The following is a 12,831-nucleotide window of genomic DNA, read 5'->3' as shown; positions in this document are numbered from 1 at the left end:
AGCAGCCTGGGAAAGACAAAGGAAGATGAGGTTGGGCACGGGGGCTCACAATCCCAGCACATGGGAGGCCAAGATGTGAGGCTCACTTGAGCCCAGGAGTTCAAGACCAGCCTGAGCAACATGCCAGCAACCCTGTCTCTACAAAAAATACAAAAATTAGCGAGGCCTGGCCAGGCACAGTGGCTCACGCCTGTAATCCCAGCACTTTGGGAGGCCAAAGCATGCGGGTCATGAGGTCAGGAGATCTTGGCCAACACAGTGAAACCCCGTCTCTACTAAAAAACACAAAAAACTAGCCGGGCGTGGCGGCGGGCGCCTATAGTCCCAGCTACTCGGGAGGCTGAGGCAGGAGAATGGCGTGAACCCAGGAGGCGGAGCTTGCAGTGAGCTCAGATCTCACCACTGCACTCCAGCCTGGGGGACAGCGCGAGACTCTGTCTCAAAAAAAAAAAAAAAATTAGCAGGGCGTAGTGGTGTAGGCCTACAATCCCAGCTCCTCTGGAGGCGGAGGTGGGAGGATGGCTTGCCCCCAGGAGGTCAAGGTTGCAATGAGCTGTGATTGTACCACTGCACTCCAGCCTGGGGGACAGAGCGAGACTCCATCTCAGAAAAAAAAAAAAAAAGAAAAGAAATAAAGACACCAGCCTCCGGCTGCCCCCCTGGGCCGCAGAGCCCTGTCCCAAGTTTGCCCATCCCATCTCCAAAGGGCTGCTCTGCATACCTGTGATGGGGCCATGTCAGCCCAGCAGCCCCGAGGGTCATACCCCCGTCTCCTGTTGGACCACCAGGCAAACAAAGGCACCTGAGGCCTTCGCCCCCAAACCTCCACCGACTGCATCTCTGAACAACGTCCCACTCTGCCCCTGCTGCACAGAGCCACCCCCGCTCTGGGCGTCCCGGGGCTGGAGGCGGTGGAGGCGTGTGGTGTCATGCACTGTTCCCGTCACCCCTCTGGCGTGAGCTCCAGGTTGCCTGTACCCTGGCTGCCTGGCATACAGTGGGGCTGAATGCCCCTCACTGGCTGCCCCGGGGATGAAAGCCGGGTTTGCGCGGAGACCCCAAGAGGACACAACACTCTGGCGGGTTTGGGGCAGAGAGCAGAGCTGTGCTCCCCTTCTGGAACGTTCTGCAAAGCATCTGCTTCTTCAGCTGAGGAGACAGAGATTCAGGGCCCACCCCACCTGCCCCTCACCGGTGCTGGGCTTGTCTTCCGCCTTCTCCTGGGGGGCCTCCTCCCCAGCCAGCTCCTCCCCGGCCAGCTTCTCCTCGGCCTTCTCCTTCTCCGTCCCAGCCTTGTTCGCTTTCTGCACCGCCTCGATCTTTGGGCCGAGGACCCGTGACTTCAGCCGGGTGTAGACTTCTGCCGCCTTCTCCATCACGTCCTTGTTCGCTTTGTAACGGCGAATCTGGCCACCAAGAGAAGAGGCCTGGCTCACCCAAGTGCAACAGCCCTAGCCCGGGCCCTGGGCCCCCTGCCCCGGCAATGCACCCTCCCACAGCGCCTCCTGGGAGTACAGCTCTGTATGCCAGGCGTTTCTTTTTGTTTTTTTTTTTGAGACAGAGTCTCGCTCTGTCACCCAGGCTGGAGTGCAGTGGCACAATCTCAGCTCACTGCGACCTCCGCCTCCCAGCTTCAAGTGATTCTCCTGCCTCAGCCTCCTGAATAGCTGGGATTACAGGGGTGAGCCACCGCGCCCGGCCAGCAACGGGCATTTCTACCCGGCAGCCCACGTCCTCCTCACCGACCCAGGGCTGCCCCGACAGGAACCTGATGGGGGCCTGGGCTCCCGGGCAGACACCTGCTCCCAGCTCCCCCGCCCGCACCCTGCGCCTCTGGTTCCCGCCATACCTTTTTCAAGGTGGCCACCACGTCTGTGTTCTTTTGGAGGATCTGAGAGGTCACCTGCAGGGTGCCCAGCTCCTCTAGGGCATTCAGGCACCTCTTCACGTCCTGCAGGGTGGGGTGGGAGTGAGGGGGACGGCCTGGCCGAGGGGTCCCCAGGGGTCCCAGGGCCCCAACGGGCGGAGGAGTACATCCTGGGCTCTCCCTGAGGGGGGCGGAATCCGCAGAACAGCCCCACCCCCAAGCCCCTGTCCGGCTGACGCGGAACTCCAGGGACAGGCAGATACTTGGGGTCCCAGGTGCGTGGGCGTTGGTCCTGGGGGCCTCCACGAACCACCTGCCGGGAACACTGGGTGCTGCATGTCAGGACCGGCTCCCCCAGGGCCCTGGGCCAGGAGACCCCATACGCTCACTACCAACTGGAACAGACTCCCGGCCCACCCACCCGCAGGACCCCGGCTGTCTCAGTTTCCCCAGACTTCTAAGGGAGCCCCGCGGGGAGGTGGCAGTGGGAACTGCTTGGCTCAGGGGCCCCGAGGGTCTTACCGGGCTGTCGACCTTGAGGGCGAACTTGATCTCACTGTGCAGCTTCTGCAGCTTCTCCTCCACGGAGGGCTCTGGGCGGGAGAGAGAGCACCGCGTGGGCCCAGGCAGGGTCACGGGGGGCCAGCTGCTCGGGGACAGGAGACTGAGAGCCTCTGGAGGAGTTGAAATGGGGGCCCCAGGTCTGCAGGCTCAGCCCCCAACCATGCAGGCACCCCCGATGTGCTGAGCACCCTCTCTAGGGATAGGCAAGACAGGCCGGCCACGCCATGGCTGTCCCCGTTCCCCTCAGCGAACTCAGTGTGGGCAGTGCTGGGCAGCCAGGCCTCACCTTTCTTCTTCTCTACCTTCCTGTCCATCGAGAAGCCCTCGGACCGCTTCCGGGTCCGCTCCACCTTCACGGGCCTGTGGAGAAGCGCTCCCCTTAGTCAGGCCCCGCCACCGGCGCTCTGCCACTGAGGGGCTAGCGCCCGAGGGGGTGGACCCAAATCCGCTGCAAAGGAAACCTTGGGAGGCCCTGAGAGCTAAGCCAGGAAATGGGAGACGGGGAGGCCCTGCCATGGCCTAGGCCTAGGGCAGACCAGGGCGGCCACAGGCTCGAGCTGACCAAAGATACAAGCCTTTCCCTGGGTTCTTAAGGAATCCCGGGATTCTTTTCCTCGTTCATGTAGCCAAGGGCTGGCTTTTTCTACCCGAGTCAGTGAGCTAGGAAAAGGCCCTCAAGGGTGACACGCATGCAGGAGGGGAGGCCCATTGCTGAGGCTTGGTGCTGCGTGCCGCTCTGCATCCTGTCACTGCCATACCCTCATGCCAAGTCCTCATGGGCAGGTTTGCCCACCCGAGGCCAGATGCCATTTAGAAAGTGGGCTGGGGAACCGGGCGCGGTGGCTCACGCCTGGAATCCCAGCACTTTGGGAGGCCGAGGTAGGTGGATCACGAGGTCAGGATCTGGAGACCATCCTGGCTAACACGGTGAAACCCCGTCTCGACTACAAATACAAAAAATTAACCGGGCATGGCGGCACGCGCCTGTAGTCCCAGCTACTTGGGGGGCTGAGGCAGGAGAATCGCTTGAACCCGGGAGGCGGAGGTTGCAGTGAGCCGAGATCGCGCCACTGCACTCCAGCCTGGCAGAGTGAGACTCCATCTCAAAGACAAAAAGAAAAGAAAGTGGGCTGGGGCTGGGTGCGGTGATTCATGCTTGCAATCCCAGCACTTTGGAAGGCTGAGAAGGGCGGATCACAAGGTTAAGAAGTTGAGACCAGCCTGGCCAACAAGGTGAAACCTCGTGTCTACTAAAAATAGAAAAATTAGCTGGGAATGGTGGCAGGTGCCTGTAATCCCAGTTACTCGGGAGGCTGAGGCCGGAGAATCGCCTGAACCCAGGAGGCAGAGGTTGCAGTGAGCCGAGGTCGCGCCACTGCACTCTAGCCTATGAGAAAGAGCGAGACTCCGTCTCAAAAAAAAGAAAAAAGAAACTGAGCTGGGAGATGGGCTGTCTCCCCACCATAGGGGAACCAAGATGCAAGCCACTAGGCCGGGGTGCAGTTTCTCCCTCCTCCTCTGCTCTGTAGACACTGGGGATGGACTGTTCTCTGGGATGGGTCGTTCTGGGCCCTACAGGGCGCTCAGCAGTGTCCCCGGCCTCCACTCGCTCCATTCCTGAAGCATCCCCCAGTCATGACAACCACAGATGTCCCTGGACGTGGCCCAGTGTCTCTGGGGGCGGGATCACCTCGGGGGAGGCCCCTGGGCTGGGAAAAGATCCCGCTCCCGCAGCGGCGATTCCTACGCAGCCCATACAACCCAAGGACCAGGAACTTCTACTGGGTCTGGCTCCAAGGCTGAGCTCAGAGCTGGGGCTGCCCCTGGAAGGGGTGAGGGTTGCGGGGTGATGCAGCGGGCAGGGTCCCCGGGGTGTGGAGGGGGCGGAGCAGGGCTCACTTGGCTTGTGGTTTCTCCTCGGGCCGTGCTCTCTTCTCCTTCTGGCCAGGTTTCCTGGCGGGCTCTGTGCTTGGGGACTGCAGCTTCTTCGCTGATTTCTTGGCCTACAGCAGTCAGGAAGGGCGCGCTGGAGCAGTGGAAAGGGGATTACCCAGACCCCTAGCCCATCCCACTACTAGGGGACGCAGCTGGACCCTTTCTGCTGCCCTCCACACTGTTTGAAGGTGCTGGGGCAGGATGGGAGGGGAGGGAGGACCCAGTGTCCGGTCCTGAGTGGATCGTGGAGTTCTTGGAGCCCAGGCCCACCCAGCAGAGGAGCAGCCCCCTGCACTCTTCCTGCCCAGCAGTCCTGGGCTGTGGCTGGAGCGCCTCCTGCACCAGGAGTTCCGTGCCCTTTCTGTGACAAAGGGAGTGACAGAGAGAACACGGCGTTGTTCCTGCTTTCCCCAAAGAAGGCAGGCCTGGCCGAGAGACACGTGGGGTCCAGGGCTCAGTCTAGGTCAGACTCTCTGGATTCAGGCCACACTGCCTGAATCTCCACGAGGGTAGAGGGCGTGATAGGGCCCGCAGCCCCACACGTGATACAGGAGAGGCCCAACAGTCACCGCTCTAGGAGGCCTCCTACCTGCTCCCACGCTCACCTGCAAGCTGCACCCAGCGGCAGCCAGAGGCAGCCAGAGGGCACCCGAGAGCACCCGAGTGAGGGCCTGTCCCTCCCCTGTCCAGTGCCCTCCGTGGCTCCCACCTCCCTCAGGGTCAAAGCCCAAATCCTCCCTGCAGCCCACGAGGCCGTGTCCGGCCTGCCCTGTCCCCTCCCCTCCTCCCCGCCCTCCCCTTTTCCCTCTCTCCCCTCCTCCCTCTGCTCCAGCCGCAGAGGCCGCCTCGCTGTTCCTCCAGCACACCAGGAGCAGCCCTCTGGGCTTCTGTGTGAGCTGCTTCTCCTGCCTAGAATGTGTCCCCTCCCAGGAGTCTTCAAAGATCCCCTCCCTTCAATCGGAGTCTTTTTTTTTTTTTTTTTTAAGACAGAGTCTCGCTCTGTCACCCAGGCTGGAGTGCAGTGGCACAACCTTGACTCACTGCAACCTCTGCCTCCCGGGTTTACGCCATTCTCCTGCCTTAGCCTCCCAAGTAGCTGGGACTACAGGCGCCTGCCACCACGCCTGGCTATTTTTTTTGTATTTTCAGTAGACATGGGGTTTCACCATGTTAGCCAGGCTGGTTGATCTCCTGACCTCGTGATCTGCCTGCCTTGGCCTCCCAAAGTGCTAGGATTACGGGCGTGAGCCACCGCGCCTGGCCCATTCGGAGCCTTAAACTCAAACGCAAGCCTTTGGAGTCTACTCACACCTTTGGGGTCCACCCTATTTAAAAGAGAAACCCCCTACCACAGTTTACCCTTCTCCTTAGCAGCAAATACTCCGGACAGCATGCACTACCCTGATGTCATCATCTGTACAGCTCCTCCCTCGTTTTGAGACAGGGTCTTGCTCTGTCGCCCAGGCTGGAGTGCAGTGGATTGATGACAGCTCACTGTAGCCTCCAACTCCTGGACTCAAGCAATCCTCCCACCTCAGCCTCCTGAGCAGCTGGGACTACAGGCGCACACTACCATGCCCAGCTATTTTTTTTTTTTTTGAGATGGAGTCTGGCTCTGCCGCCCAGGCTGGAGTGCAGTGGCTGGATCTCAGCTCACTGCAAGCTCCACTCCCGGGTTCATGCCATTCTCCTGCCTCAGCCTCCCGAAAAGCTGGGACTACAGGTGCCCGCCACCTCGCCCGACTAGGTTTTTGTATTTTTTAGTAGAGACGGGGTTTCACCATGTTAGCCAGGATGGTCTCAATCTCCTGACCTCGTGATCCGCCCGTTTCGGCCTCCCAAACTGCTGGGATTACAGGCGTGAGCCACCGCGCCCGGCCCAGCTAATTTTTAAAGGATTTTATATAGACGGGGTCTCGTTATCTTGCCCAGGCTGGTCTTGAACTGGGCTGAAGTAATCGTCCCACCTCAACTGCCCAAAGTGCTGAGATAACAGGCCTGAGCCACCATGCCCAGGACCCTCACTCCCGTGAACCCCTCAAGGCAGGGGTTTCTGGGCCCACACACTGCTTTCCTGCTGTGTCCCGGAACTGGGGACGCTGCCTCGTACCTAGTAGATGCTCAATGAACGTGTGAATGCAGGGACTCCGGGCGCCCTCCCGGCTCACCTCTCTCTCCAGCTCGGCCTCGGGCTCAGAGTCAGAGGAGGACGGGGGACCCCGGCCCCGGCCCTTCCGTCCTCGCTTCTTGACGGGCTCATCGTCCTCCCTGAGCTCGTCCCCGCTGCTGCCGCCGCTGGCCCGCTCAGCCTCCCCGCGCTCGGCCCGCTCGCGCCTCCGCTCCTTCTCCTCCTTCTCCTGCTCCCGCAGGCGCCGCAGCTCCTCCTCCTGCTCGCGCCGCCGCCGGGCCTCCAGCTCGCGCCTCCGCGCCTCGTCCCGCCGCTTCCACTCACTGATGCGGTCCACCTCGTCGCTGTCACTGGAGGCGGAGGGCGCGGTTGGGGACCTCCGTTCCTCCCTCGGGAGCCCGCCCTGCCCCTCAGCCGATGGAGGCGCCGCCAGGGGGACCCCAGCCCCAGCACCCACCTGTCACTGCTGGAGCTGGACGGAGGTCGTTCAGGCTTCGGTTTCCGCCCTCGCGGCTTCGGGGGAGGCTTCTCGGCTACAGGAAGAGGAGGCGGCGGTGACCTTCCCTTCCAGGGCTCCAAGGTGACCAGGGGACTGCCCGGGAGCGCCCCGGCACGGGCCAGCCAAGAGGCTGCGAGCACCAGGACCCTACCTGGCTTCCTGCCCCTCGGAGGCTTCTTCACAGACACGTCGGAGTCGGAGGAGGAGGAGGAAGACGAGGAGGAGGTCGCCGACCGCGCCACGGCCACCGTCTCAGGCTTGGCCCCGTCCGAATCTGCCTTGGAGTCGGAGTCGGAGGCTGACGGCGCCTTCTGGGGAGAAGCAGGGACAGGCGTGAGCGTCAGGAACCCCCCCGTGAGAAGCGGGGCGCCCCAGGCCAGAGGAGGCTCCTGCACCCCGGCAGCCGCCAGGCTCTGCAGGCCCCGGCTCCGAACCCCTCCGACCCACAAAACCCACCTCCGCCCCAAGTGGAAACCGGGATCCCAGGCGGCCCTGGGCACGCGGGCAGCTGCTGGCCTTTCACCTCATCTTCCTCAGTGAACCGGGGTAGATCAGAACCCCGGGTTCCCAGGGGGAACTTCTCTGTGCAAAATCCTGCGTGGAGGCCACGCCACACAAGCTGCTCTGCTCTACCGCCTCCACCCCTGAGTACCCTGCCAAACACGCATGCCACACACAGACACACCACCACAGACACACCACCACACTACACAGATACCACACACACCACAGATACCACACACACCACAGATACCACACACACCACACACAGACACCACACAACCACACACACACCACCACACTACACAGATACCACACACACCACAGATACCACACACACCACAGATACCACACACACCACACACACACCACCACACAACCACACACACACCACACTGCACAGATACCACACACACCACAGATACCACACAACCACACACACACCACCACACAACCACACACACACCACACTACACAGATACCACACACACCACATACCACACACACCACACACAGACACCACACAACCACACACACACCACCACACTACACAGATACCACACACACCAGATACCACACACACCACACACAGACACACCACCACACACACACCACCACACTACACAGATACCACACACACCACAGATACCACACACACCACACACAGACACCACACAACCACACACACACCACCACACAACCACACACACACCACACTACACAGATACCACACACACCACACACAGACACCACACAACCACACACACACCACCACACTACACAGATACCACACACCACCACACTACACAGATACCACACACACCACAGATAACACACACACCACACACAGACACCACACAACCACACACACACCACCACACTACACAGATACCACACACACCACACACAGACACCACACAACCACACACACACCACCACACTACACAGATACCACACACACCACAGATACCACACACACCACACACAGACACCACACAACCACACACACAGACACCACACACACACCACCACACTACACAGATACCACACACACCACAGATAACACACACACCACACACAGACACCACACAACCACAGACACCACAACACCACAGAGACACCACAGATACCACACACACCACACAACACACACCACACAGACCACAGATAACACACACACCACACACAGACACCACACAACCACACACACACCACCACACTACACACCACCACACTACACAGATACCATACACACCACAGATAACACACACACCACACACAGACACCACACACACCAGATACCACACACACCACACAGATAACACACACACCACACACACAGACATCACAACACCACACAGACACAACACCACACAGACACCACACACACCACACAGATAACACACAACACACCACACACACAGACACCACACACACCAGATACCACACAGATAACACACACACCACACAAAGACACCACACACACCACACAGATAACACACACCACACAGATAACACACACACCACACACAGACACCACACACACCACACAGATAACACACCACACACACAGACACCACACCACCACACAGACACAACACCACACAGATAACATACACACCACACAGATAACACACACACCACACATAGACACACTACACAGACACCACACACACCACACAGATACACACACACCACACAGATAACACATACACCACACACAGACAACATACCACACACACCACACAGATACACCACACACCAGACACACCACACACCCACAGACACACACATAAACCACACACAACACACACCCCACAGACAACACACCACACACATACCACACAGACCACACACACCACACACTCACAGACAACACACACACACCACACAGACAACACACACACCACACAGATCACACACAGATAACACACACCACACAGACAACACACACATCACACACACACCACACACCCACAGACACACACCCACACACCACACACACCAGACACCACACACCCACAGACACACATCACACACCCACAGATACACATACCACACAGACAACACACACACCACAGACACCACACACGACACACCACGCACAACACAGACAACATACACACCACACACACAGAGATAACACACAACATACACCACACAGACATATACGCCACACACAGATAACACACATACCATACACACACCACACACAACACAGACACCACACAGACCACACACGCATAACACACATACTATACACACACCACACACACACACCATACACATACACCACACATAGACCACAGACAACACAGACAACACATACCACACACCACACACACGGATAACAACACACACACATCACACACACCACAAAGACACACATACCCCACACACACCACACAGATAACACATAACACACCAGACACACCAGACACACACACACGTAACACACAACACACAGACCACACACACACCACACAGACAACACACCACATCATATACACACAACACAGACATATACACCAGATACACCACACAGACAACACACAAAAAAAAAACATACACACAACACATGTACCACACACACACCACACACACGGACACACCAGACACAACACACAGATACAAACACACACCATACACATACAGCAAAACATAATGCAACACAGACACACACAAGGACATACACATGGACACATACAGACACACGAACACACTATGCACACAGGGACACACACGCACACACACAGGCATCACATATACTCACATTGGAACACAGGCACAACACACAGAGGAGAGGCACAGCACACACACACACAGGCACAGGGACACAGGCACCAGAAAAGGCACGACAGGTGCACACACAACACACACATCACACATGCACAGTCTCCACACACACTGCACACACACGTACATGGTCACAAACATGCATGCACACAAGTACACACACACACACGCACATGGACACGCGTGCACAGAGACACACAATATGCTCACACATGCACCGGCACACACCTCTCTCTCTTCTCTGCCTCTCGCTGTCTCCCCTCTTCTCTCTCCCTCTCTCGTTCTCTCGCTGTCTCCCCTCTTCTCTCTCCCTCTCTCGTTCTCTCGCTGTCTCCCCTCTTCTCTCTCCCTCTCTCGTTCTCTCGCTGTCTCACTCTCCCACAGGCGCCTCAGGACTGCTTCCCTCCCTTCTGATGCCAGCATCCCAGAATGCCCCTTTCCAAACCGGACAGTGGGCTCCTGGAGGCAGCGTGGCCATAGCGAGGTGCCATGCTCAGGGCAGACGCGGTCCCCTGGGGTTCCCTGCGGCCTGGGTCCCACCCCCTCCAGAAATGGCCCACTCCTGTCCTGGGGACAGTGCCAGAGACCGCAGAGGTGCCCCAGGAGTGGGCATGGGAAACAAAGTCAAATGCACGCTACCTTTTTTTTCCGTCCCCCCAGGGGGCCCCTCCGCGGCGCCCGGACCACTGCTTTCTTCTCAGGTGTGAAGTCCTGGGGGACAGAAGTGAGCTGAACTGGGGCCCACTGGCAGCCACCGCGCTTCCCTGTCCTCCCAAGGAGCCACCAGCCCACCTGGTCGCTGGTCTTCTCCGACTCAGATGAGCTTTCCGAGTTCTCCTCTTCGGATGGGGACACGCTGGCCTGATCCAGGTCGCTGGAGGCCTTTCGGGCTCGTTTCGAGACCGACATCTGGAAAGGGAACCGCCTGAATGCTCAGCGACGGGCAGGCCGGGCTCCTGGCAGGAAGCCTCCCGCTGACTGCCCACCGCCCGCGAGAGCTGAGCTCTGGATCTCTATGGAGGGCCAGCAACCCTGTGAGAACCTATCAAAGCCAGGGATCCTGAACCTCAAGGACATTATGCCTGGTGAAAGGAGCCAGTCACAAAAAGACCTTATAGGAGGTCCCTAGGGCCATCAGATTCACAGAGACAGAAAGTAGGGTGGGGACACCAGGGCTGTGGAGCGGGGTGGGAGTGAGTGTTTCATGGGACAGCATTTCAGCTTGGGAAGACGAGAAAGTTCTGGAGATGATGGTGGTGATAATTGCACAACCACGTGAATGTGCTTAACACTGCCAAACAGTGCACTTAAAAATGGCTAATTTTGGCTGGGCGCGGTGCCTCATGCCTGTAATTCTAGCAATTTGGGAGGCCGAGGCGGGCAGATCACCTGAGGTCGGGAGTTTGAGAACAGCCTGACCAACATGGAGAAACCCCATCTCTACTGAAAATACAAAATTAGGGCCGGGCGCGGTGGCTCACGCCTGTAATCCCAGCACTTTGGGAGGCCGAGGCGGGCAGATCACTAAGTCAGGAGATCGAGACCATCCCGGCTCACACAGTAAAACCCCGTCTCTACTAAAAATACAAAAAATTAGCTGGGCATGGTGGTGGGTGCCTGTAGTCCCAGCTACTCGGGAGGCTGAGGCAGGAGAATGGCGTGAACCCAGGAGGCAGAGCTTGCAGTGAGCCGGGATCGCGCCACTGCACTCCAGCCTGGGCGACAGAGCGAGACTCTGTCTCAAAAAAAAAAAAAAAAGAGGCCGGGCGTGGTGGCTCACGCCTGTAATCCCAGCACTTTGGGAGGCCGAGGTGGGCGGATCACAAGGTCAGGAGATTGAGAACATGGTGAAACCCCGTCTCTACTAAAAATAGAAAAAATTAGCCGGGCGCAGGGGCGGGCGCCTGTAGTCCCAGCTACTGGGGAGGCTGAGGCAGGAGAATGGCGTGAACCCGGGAGGCGGAGCTTGCAGTGAGCCGAGATTGCGCCACTGCACTCCAGCCTGGGTGACAGAGCGAGACTCCGTCTCAAAAAAAAAAAAAAAGAAAAAGAAAATACAAAATTAGCCAGGTGTGGTGGCGCATGCCTGTAATCCCAGCTACTCAGGAGGCCGAGGCAGGAGAATTGCTTGAACCTGGGAGGTGGAGGTTGCGGTGAGCCGAGATCGCACCATTGCACTCCAGCCTGGGCAACAAGAGTGAAACTCCATCCCCGCCCCCCACCCCCCCTAAAAAAGAAAGAAAAAAAAGAAATAATCCTTGCTTGGCTCAGAAACCCCTCATATACTACAGGTATTTTTTTCAAGCTTCTCTATGTTTTTTGCATTTTCCAAGTTATCTACTATAAATATGGCTTATCACTTTAGAATCAAAAAATAATACAAAATACACGTTACTCTATCAAAATAATTTGCAGCTAGAATCTTTCTACACCCAAATAAGAAGTGGTCAAAAGGCAGGACAGAGACTATACCCAGGAGAATGGAAAACACACATCTGCACAAAACCCTGTCAAGAAACGTTCACGGCAGCCTGATCTGGA

The 12,831-nt window shown here is 58.0% G+C and overlaps 1 protein-coding gene across 6 annotated transcripts in view; it reads right to left on the bottom strand.

Annotated features, from left to right (window-relative positions):
* Window positions 1-12,831, bottom strand: part of HDGFL2 (HDGF like 2) — a 35,767-nt gene that overhangs the window by 1,287 nt on the left and 21,649 nt on the right. For 3 of the 6 annotated variants that reach the window (XM_065534771.2, XM_065534772.2, XM_065534774.1), the window contains exons 5-14: window positions 11,083-11,199; window positions 10,930-11,001; window positions 7,145-7,304; window positions 6,952-7,027; window positions 6,535-6,844; window positions 4,331-4,434; window positions 2,718-2,791; window positions 2,390-2,460; window positions 1,850-1,951; window positions 1,193-1,406 (exon numbers count right to left, since the gene is read on the bottom strand). In XM_065534771.2, the coding sequence (XP_065390843.1) occupies window positions 1,193-1,406; window positions 1,850-1,951; window positions 2,390-2,460; window positions 2,718-2,791; window positions 4,331-4,434; window positions 6,535-6,844; window positions 6,952-7,027; window positions 7,145-7,304; window positions 10,930-11,001; window positions 11,083-11,199 (1,300 nt within the window). The remainder of the gene's footprint in view (window positions 1-1,192; window positions 1,407-1,849; window positions 1,952-2,389; window positions 2,461-2,717; window positions 2,792-4,330; window positions 4,435-6,534; window positions 6,845-6,951; window positions 7,028-7,144; window positions 7,305-10,929; window positions 11,002-11,082; window positions 11,200-12,831) is intronic. The other 3 variants (XM_065534773.2, XM_074025432.1, XM_074025433.1) reach the window with 1 other exon arrangement.

This window comes from Macaca fascicularis, chromosome 19, assembly GCF_037993035.2.
Source record: "Macaca fascicularis isolate 582-1 chromosome 19, T2T-MFA8v1.1".
Taxonomy (NCBI): Eukaryota; Metazoa; Chordata; class Mammalia; order Primates; family Cercopithecidae; genus Macaca; species Macaca fascicularis.
This window is presented reverse-complemented; position numbering and strand designations above follow the sequence as displayed.